General features: G+C 35.2%; 2 protein-coding genes across 2 annotated transcripts in view; both read right to left on the bottom strand.

Annotated features, from left to right (window-relative positions):
* Positions 1–436: 436 nt before the first annotated feature.
* On the bottom strand, positions 437–3,461 carry LOC128238985 (uncharacterized). Its single transcript, XM_052955375.1, has 2 exons — positions 2,420–3,461; positions 437–1,805 (listed from the first exon to the last, which is right to left on the bottom strand). The coding sequence occupies exon 2, from the start codon at positions 1,795–1,797 to the stop codon at positions 919–921; it is 879 nt and encodes a 292-aa protein (XP_052811335.1). The 5' UTR covers positions 1,798–1,805; positions 2,420–3,461; the 3' UTR covers positions 437–918.
* A 2,509-nt stretch (positions 3,462–5,970) lies between these two features.
* Positions 5,971–9,953, bottom strand: part of LOC128238408 (uncharacterized) — a 4,750-nt gene continuing 767 nt past the window's right edge. Inside the window, exons 2-6 of the mRNA XM_052954315.1 lie at positions 9,870–9,953; positions 8,728–9,355; positions 7,682–7,848; positions 6,940–7,175; positions 5,971–6,769 (exon numbers count right to left, since the gene is read on the bottom strand). The exon at positions 9,870–9,953 is cut by the window's right edge and continues 49 nt beyond it. Of these exons, the coding sequence (XP_052810275.1) occupies positions 6,565–6,769; positions 6,940–7,175; positions 7,682–7,848; positions 8,728–9,355; positions 9,870–9,953 (1,320 nt within the window). The 3' untranslated portion in view covers positions 5,971–6,564. The remainder of the gene's footprint in view (positions 6,770–6,939; positions 7,176–7,681; positions 7,849–8,727; positions 9,356–9,869) is intronic.

A 9,953-nucleotide genomic window follows, 5' to 3' on the forward strand; every position in this document is an offset into this window, starting at 1 on the left:
TTCTTATCATACTAAATGTTTTCAAATGACACTATCGGATTAATACGGGGATGCACCTGGCGAAAGCTCTTTTTTAATTGTTCAAGTACACGTTTTAATTCAATACCTGAGATTTGAAAGGAATGCACTTAAATGCACTATTTCTGACTTCAATGGTAAAATATTTCCTTTGGAACGACACAAAGCCTTAATTAACTCAACCGAATCAATGTAGTGTTCGTGTTCCCTGGAAGGAAGGTATACCTACTTTGCTGCTCTCCCAGACCACATCCACTATAACGAAAAGTTCTAAATCCACCACTGAATGATGTACGAAATACCTTAAAGATGTATTCTTGGTCTTACCCCCAAATAAGTTATACCACAATTAATACAATTTCTTTTAATTTATCGAAAAGGATGAATAAATATCAAAAACAATTATTCTTATGAGGGCTACCGTGTTGAATTTGAAAGAAAGGAGCAGAAAACGCGATATTTCTACCTCCTGACACAATAGTTTATCACTGTAAATCTGTTAGAATTCACCAGTCATTTAATATTTTTGCGTTTTCAGCTATTAAACACACGGTTACAATCTTGTTATCAATAATTAATACTTTCCATAAATGCAGTATTTAGTAAGTAGATAAAGATTTATCATTCAAAATTTATATTTGTTATACATGTGTATATATTGATTTAAAATACGAGTGTCACTTTTAAATAACACGCAATGAGAAATTGTGAAAAAGCTGCGTTGATTTTTTTTATCAAAACCAAACGAAACCATAACACTCAAAAGTTGGATAAACAGCAAAATATTTGTTAATATTGTAAATATTTGGTAGACATTATCATAATAGATTATGAAAATTCCATTTGACATGACGCCGGACCGCATTAAATGAAATCCGACTCTTGCGTAATCTCCATTGCTTAAAAGCGCGTCGAATAATGAACTTTTTTAAGGTCGTTTGAGTTAGCCAGTTTATCCTCTACTTGGAGGGAAAACATTTTGTTTCGCCACTCAACGCATGCCTGACAGTAACGTTCCCCTAAAACGTCACAGTGTTGTCCGCGGTTCTCAATACTACGTCCGTTACGTCGGTACGTCGACGCCCCATTTATCGATGACGTGGTAGTAGTAGTACAAGTTGGTGACAATTGATTTCTTTTTGCCCACGTCTGCACGTAAGCGTCACTGGCGTATTGTTTGTGACACTCCTTACACGTAAAGCACGTCGAATAAGCGTCAGGTAGGTACATCTCGTCACGTACGAAACGTTCACGTGGTCCGGTGTTCTTGTTACGTTTTAGCACGTACTTTTTCTCGTTAAAGTTATTAGATTCGAAGACGTTATCTTTGACGCGTTCTGACGTCTCAATAGGCGGCAATATCACCGTGTTTTCATGGACAAGACGGTTATACCAGCGTTGAAACTTCGGTCGGTACATTGCAATTTCATCCTTCTCCGAGGATTTGGAATGCTTGTCATGGAACGGCATGAAGTTGTTTCCAATGCTTGGAATTTTCCAAAGACGACGTCCAATCTGATATTTATCACCATGTTGTATGTTATACTCGAACAGGTTTTTAAACTTTGGACAACGATGTTTATCGGCGCCATCACTCGCGCGGTAACTATGTGAACACTCGGAGCTCATGATTTCGCCACTGACGTCAACAGGCGTCCAGACGTCGAGTTCGTCTGGACGTTTTACCGGAAGCTGGTGCCCCAGTTGCACAATTTTTGGGAGGACCTTCTTTCGGGGTCCGGTCTTGCTCTGGATGGGCCTGGCTTTCACCACAGACATTATTGTAGCTGAAGTAGATGTATTTTAATCAAGGTTGTATTAAAAAAAAATTGGAATGTTATTTATATTTGTTATAAATGACACATTAATCATATTGCTATAACAATATTTGTTAGTTTGTTAACCCCCTTTTTAATTGTACAGAGTTTAACCAAAAGTGTAAGTTGGTTATAGAGTAATAGAGGAATAGAGTAATAGAGTATCCAATTATGATTCGTAATAGTATTAAGTAACAAAAGCAACCCCAATATTTCCATTTAGTCATGAATTCGTTTTATTAAGTAAGTTATCAAGAAGTTCGCGCATGCTCACTTGCTAGTAAACAGAGGCATTCGAAATGCATTTTGCGCTAAACACTACGAAAAACAACAACATTTATTTATGGTCTTCTCAACGATTTTTCATCGCCAGTCTGTGCTCTGCCTGTGGAATTATTCGGTTAGAAGACAACAAATAAACACTTACTATAACATGTCATCATTATAATTACAAAAATTTTAGAACTTTAAAAGTTTTCGATAATTATACATTAATAACTATGTAAATAGAAAAAAATGATATAAGAACGAAACTTAAAACATCTATATACGATTATGATGATATTGTTAAAACTAAGTATTACCTTTTTATGTTTAAGTAGTATTGATAACGTCCTATACAGCATTGATAATTCCACCTTCTTCAAAACTTTCATTGGCGTTTCCTCAGGTAAGGCACACGAATTAAGCAATAAATAATCTTATCACCTTGAACGAAACTATTTGGCAAATCTCTCAATGTTACAATGTAAACTAATCTCTGACAAACATTGCAGCTCAGTGATATCTAAATATGTTTACGTAAGATTATCTGGATTTTGTTCCATGCGGGTAAATCATTTCCATAAACCTAATAGATGCATGTTCATAATCCAAAAATATAATCTTGAACTCAATATATTAGAGCACAGACTTCATAATAGTCTGTTCTCACGTTCATTAAGGTTTTGAGCAATTTTGATAACATATATCCAATATTTTGTGAACATTTTTGCCGGAATAAAACACACGAACCGAGGCGTATTCTATCAAATATGAAATTGTAGATCACAAAAACCGTCAAAATTCATTGAAATGGATCCAATGGTTAGCATGGTTCAGGAGTATCATTTAAACTTATAGCAGTATTTGACTTTTCCATTATAAACCACGATTAAACTGAAATTTATATAGGCATATCATTTATAATTAATTCGTGTTCAGGATCATGCCTCAGGCATTGGGATCACTAAGCAGATTCACATTTATTCATTAAGAAATTCTGACCAAAATCAGTATGTAAGCATTTTTACAAACCCGCTAAATTTCCATTGAGTAAAGAAAATGATCGCCGAATTTAGTTGTTAATTGCGCACTGGGTAATATATTTGGTCGTCAGTATGCGCCCGTCTTGTTGACCTTATCGTTTAAAATACCAGAAATAAAAACTAATTATCACTAATTGTTCATATTGTCCTTAACACATAGATGTAATATCCATATTTTTGACGTATCAATTAAAAAAAACTTAGTTTGATCCGCTTTATTTTAAACTGTTTCATGTTTTTTTATTATTAAATATTGGCTCTAAATTGTTTGCGAAGTGATCAACTATATGAAAAAAACAATTTCCTGTCTTTTGTGGAATGTAATTTTATACTCAAGCTCCAGTTTCAATATTGATTCGACTTCTTTCCAAATTAGAATTAATCTATAGTAAAACGAATAATAACCGACAAATTATTGTAGTGGTGATAATAGAAAAATATGACGCCACAATTGATTATGGCATTCAAAGTGAAAATAATTGTGGCTGAACCTGAAATGGCTTTATAAGTACTCAATAAAAAATGAGCTGTCAAATTAATTATAATTCGATCTGTTATCCACGCACTCACGGAATAATCGAAATATCGTTTTAACAAGAGCTTTCACAGAGACAGCGCGCTCGACTATTCCGCCGCTTCTCAGTGTAAGGATTGAAAAGTTTTGGCGAAAAATGCAGGGATCACTATTAGATTAGATTTCACTGCAATACATGATGTGCTGAGATATTAACATAAATGTGATTACATGCAAAATTTGAAATACATATCTAAAGTTTCATATTTGCTGAGATATTGACTTAAATGTGGTTACATGCAAAACCTTAACCAGAATTTCTAAGTCGAATAATAAAGGGCAATTATTTTGCATTAAATGCAAAATAGAGCTATCTTACTTGGTTAATAAAATAGGTTGGATGGTTAAGTGCCATTGTATAATGTCTCAATGCAATACCTCAAGTAGATTTTGAGATATTAACCTATGTGTGCTTACACGCAAAACCGTAACAAGAATTTCTAAGTCGAATAATAAAGGACTATTATTTGCATTAAATGCAAACTAGAGTTATCTAACTTGGTTAATTAAGTAGGTTGGATGGTTGAGTAACATTGTATCAAGTCTCAATGCAATACCTCAAGTAGTTGCTGAGATATTAACCTATGTGTGCTTGCACGCAAAACCTTAACCAGAATTTCTAAGTCAAATAATAAAGGACTATTATTTGCATTAAATGCAAACTAGAGTTATCTAACTTGGTTAATTACGTAGGTTGGATGTTTAAGTACCATTGTATAAAGTCTCAATGCAATTCCTCAAGAAGTTGCTTAGATATTAACCTATGTTTGATTGCGCGCAATGCCTTAACCATGGTGTGACGCCAACGCCAACGCCGACGCTTGGGTGAGTGGTATAGCACTCATCATTCTTCGAATAGTCGAGCTAAAATTTGTCTCTATGACGTATTTGATAGGACAACGGTTCTTCAATTAATTTCAAACCATGTTTTAAAGTGGGGGACGGGTCCAAAAGTTTACTTTTACATGTCAACTCTTTAACCAAAAATACTTTTACACCTTGTATACAGTGGATATTCTTATGGAAAGTGTGGGGGGGGGGGGGAGGGGAGGAAGGAGCCGTGTGTTCCCCACCCTCGCTAGATTACCACTGCATACCGAGAACCGGCACAAGCTCTACCGCAACCCGTTTTGTGTTAATACACACATTTTAAAAGCTGTATCAATTTCTAAATTTTAGAACTTGTTCAAAGATGTCTTTTTACCAATTTAAAAATTATCAACAGAATTATCGTGTCGAACACAATGTGCCGGTGTAATTGAAATTAATGAATTAAACCCGCCCCATAGAATAATGGAAGGGATGGGGGTGGGGGGAGGGGGGAGGGGGGAGGAGAGAGGGCATTTCTATCAATAGAAAAATACCTCTACGCGTAGAATACTGCCCCGCCCTTATCACTACTACTACTACTACCACCACCACCACCACCACCACCACTACCACTACTTCATTATTTTTCAATACAGCGGCTATATTTTAAATAAAGTAGAGCTCTTATATGGATCGCTCCTATGCTTTTTTTTCTCAGCTTACCCTGCCTTTCGATTGTTTCTAATGATAAGAAAATGTTTAAAAAGAATAAGCATATAAATTTTAATTCAATTATGTTTCCTTGGTTAAATTAACTCCAGTCACTTCAAGATCACAACTGACCTCCTGTTCTTGGTGTTTACATGCTTCAACCGATGATGTCAAACAATTGGACCGTTGTCCAGGTACACATCGCAATGCTTTGAGCCCAACACAGAAACCACGAATAATGCTTCTTAGAGTTTCACGCAACTAGCCCCGTTTACCAGACTCAGTGTGTGTATACCACGTGATAAATTGCGTCATGAATGCTACGTCGGAAGGCAATATTTTGATTTGAAAAAAAGACTTTAAACAAAGATAATTTCACTATTTCTTCACCATTTTAAATGAAACAAAGCACAGTCTACGCCGCATACGGAGCCCCGCCTTCGGTCTTTCACCATAGTTTGATTGGGAGTTTAATTTCTTTAAACACTTCGACAAACCTTTGCACAATACGGCCGTCTGACGGAGCACTGTCAAAACATGATTTTGGAAACAGGTTTGTCGAAGTGTTTGATGAAACTAATGACTTTATCAAATGTCGATAATAAAACAAATGCTGGGCTCTTTAAGTGGCACAGACTGCCCTTTGTTTCATTTAAAATGGTGTTGTAAAAGAAAAGTTATCTTTGATTTAAGTCTTTATTTTAGGCAAAATGTTGCCTTCCGACGTAGCATTTATGACGTAATTTATAACGTGGTATACACACACTGAGACTCTATCTAATCGGTTACTTGATCTAGAACACTAGTTATCCTCATTTTGTATCTGATTCTGTTCTATTACACAACCATCGTCCTCGCCTGGACACTCAGCTGTCCCCGTTGGTCTGTCCATAGGGACTCCATAGAAACTAGTTTGGTCTGTCAATAATGGAAAAGAAAACAAGATCTTTGACCATGGTAGTCTGTCCATAACGTCAATATACACTACATGCATGGCCCCGTTGGTCTATCCATCGGGTCTATAGAAACTAAATCATTGACCCAGTTAGTCAGTCCATAACGTCAAAAATAAAACTAATTTGTTTGCCCAGTTAGTTTGTTTATAATGTCGATAGAAACTTGATAGTTCATCCAATAAGTCTGTCCATAACGTCGAATAAAACTACATGTAAAATGTTTGTCCAGTTAGTCTGGCCTTTAAGTTAAAAAAAAAAACTAAGTCCCGTCTGACAATTAAGACAATTTAAAATAGATCGATGTTACGTAGTAATTTTGTCCATAACGTCAATAAATACCAGAAACTAGACCGTCCCTATTTAAAAAAACGTCAACAGGAACTATAATTCATTGTCGCTTTTATTACGTCCATAACGTTCATAACGTTCACTCTAATCAAGTCAGCGACTTGTACAAGCGTATTGTCCTCATGTCGCTCGATAAGCTTGTAACACAAGGTTCCGTTGTTGTTCATCCACTCCATCCGGCAAGTCCGGTAATGTTTAAGGACTGCATACGACTCATTGACAATAGACCTAGATAAATAATAAAGTACATGTACCAGTATAGTGTGACGTGCCATTTCCTTTACCTAAAACTATTAGATAAATGGGATTATAATTGCATTTGATATAAATAATGCTTATAAGATAAGTAATATACGCGTAAATGACAATTCGAAGTAGTCTCCTTTCAATGACCTTACTTTTTATACGGCTTCTTCGACCAGTAACCGTGCGTTGACATTCGTCCAGGCATCAGTCTGTCAGTGATAACGATAGACTTCACCCTGTCCCACATTGGGTCACCACGCTGGTTATATCTTCCAATCGTCAAATCATTTTCAATCGTGTTATTCTGTCGTTCACCCCAAGTTGTCGCGTATACTTCGGTTTTAAAAGTATATCCAGCTGAGTTGGGATACAGTTTTCCCAGTGATAACTGTAATGATATAAGTTACTGAAGTAATGAATCGAACACATATTCAAAGATGTATACGAGTAAAACTAACATATCGGGAAATGAAGATCCACATAGGATTTACTATGTGTTGTGTTACATGTAAAAGTTCTGAGCAAAAATCTAAATCTGATCGTCTCGGAATTGCTCAACCTGCCAGAGCTTGATGTTGACAACGTAAAATTATTGATGTTCACGAAAGCGTTGTCATGCGGTAGGTTTAAGCTACTCCCTTAAATAGTTGTAGTTTGTTTTTACTGACATAAAGTTGCCCTAATACATTTTTTATAATTTATGATATACTTTGTGCATTAGGCTCTTTTTTGTTTCGAGGAATCTGATCAAATACAAACTCAATTGAAAATATAACACCTTTACAAAACAAAAAGATGAAAACGTTAGAATACTTAAATATTTCGTATTTATAATGTGAGCACATTTGTATAATGAATAACGGGCATACGAACACATTTGAATACACTACAAACCAGTAAGTCTTTCAAGTTCTTGACATTTTTAGGGTATATAAATTCATCAAAGTCATAGAGGCCCGTATAGGTGTATCCCGATAGCCTGTTTTGACAATCGAACACAGCAACTTCTTCGTCGTTCCAACTGTTCAAGTTTTTTACTCCAACATCCCTGTGATATTTTTCTGCAAAGAATACAACAGTTGTGTAGAAAATGATATTTTCAAAAGAAAAAATATACATGTGTAAGTTAGCTTAAGATAATGTATGTTTCATTAGTCTTCTTATTCTTACTACTCATGTACGTTTTGCCCAACCAGCGTTTGTCGAAGCAGAATTCAAATACTTCTCGAAGGAATTGACTGAAACTTGGAACATAGATACCGAATTGAAGTTGTGTACCTTGCAAGTTTTCTAACTTTGTGGCACATAATTGCAAAGCTATCTCAATTTATTTGTTTTTTTATAATTTAAACTTTGTTCAAGCACTAACTTGTAGAATTGTGGAAGCAATTGGTTCAAACCTAGTTAATAACTTCACGTATATATAGCAATGTGAAGTTGTGCATCTTGCAAAACTTATAGCTCTGTGGAACATTAATTTAGAGTTGTATGCCCTTGTTCACTTTTTGTTATGTTATTTTTGTCCTGATAATTACTCAAAGAAGTACTTGAAGAAATTGATTGATATTCGGAGCATAGATAAATAGAGATGTAAAGCAAATATGTAAAATAAATCAACATAGGTACTTTATCCATGAAGTGATTTTAGTTCTTATATTTTATATTTATTTCAACTTAATTTGGACATTATATGATCTGGTTTACAATGTTTGATGACCAACCAGGTTTCATATAATTTACAGTAGGTAATCTCTTTAAAAAAATCGGCCTTTCAAATGATAGCAAAAATTATATATGCTCACCAAACATCCAAAATTTCACATATTTGTGGATCGGATTTCTTAAGTCTCACTTAGCACTTAATAAGACATGGTATATCAGACCACAAATGTACATAGATATGTGATAAAATGATCAATATGTGTTTGGGAAGAAATTACCTCTATGTGGTAATGAAAACGGCAAGAACTCGACCAGTCCGGTTGAAGAATAATATTTCAACACTTTCATAGCCTCTTCGTTCAACTTGTATGTGTAAGCTATCACTTTGTCTACTTTCATAAGTCGCTGGTATTCAAACCACTCGACAAGAGACCCGGCCGAAATGTTTCCGAAAACTAATTTGGCACAGACACCCAGCGAACCGTTTTGCGCCTTGTGAGGGAAATCCACAGTCGCGTATTTAGTCAAGTCTTCAGGACATCGCTCTCCAGTAGTTAATGATATTGCTATTGGTGATATATTTCTATTAGAATACACATTTGGACACACGTATTGCTTGGCTTCTATCTCAGAATGTCTCAAATTGGTAGAGTTTCGTATCTGCGTCAAATTGGCAACAAAAGCTTTAAGTGGATTTGCGTAAAAGAGACAACATTTAAGTTCACTGTGAAAATCATCTGTTGGTGTTTGCCATCCACTAAGAACGATGTTATCATAAAAACTATTGGCTGAAGAATTTTGGGCAACTGCACTGAGAATATGAATATAACCAGAGTCTAAAGACATGAACGTGCGATTTAAATCAGCTCGTCTTGCATCGAAGAATCTTTGCATCGGTTGTTGGGCCTGCAAAGAAAATCAAAATGTTTTGAAAGTATTTTTTTCTTGTGCATTCATAAAACTACGATTAAGGTTGAAATAATGTTTCTCGTCATAACACGTTCATGGCTTTGAGAATTTTGTTTGAAATGTAAACGAAAAGTAGCATCACATGGTTCCATATAAAAGAAGACTTTTTCTTTATTTCAAAAATGTCCTTAACTGTTTTATTTAACTTAGAATGAATTATTCGTCCACATAAACGCCTTTTAGCAAATTTTGCATTGTTCACTCTTTGGTTTAGTATTATATTAGGTCATCCTAATAATCAATATCCCTATCTATGTCCGTATACGTAATACGTTCCTCTTTTCGTCTTACTTTACAGTATTTTCAGTTTGTCTCTGAATGCCATGAACATGAGAATGCTCAGAATTTTGTGTAATTCATGGAGGTTCACGATCAACTTAATAATTGTGAATATATGTTAATGGTGTTTTAACGTAATAGATCATCAATATAGGTATTAGACGTAATTTACCGAAATGTGGTCGACGATCACTTTCGTTCTTTGAACAATGATATCCATGGCAACCAGACCTGCCAAGAAAACACACCAAGTAAA

Source organism: Mya arenaria, chromosome 6 (genome assembly GCF_026914265.1).
Source record: "Mya arenaria isolate MELC-2E11 chromosome 6, ASM2691426v1".
Lineage (NCBI taxonomy): Eukaryota > Metazoa > Mollusca > Bivalvia > Myida > Myidae > Mya > Mya arenaria.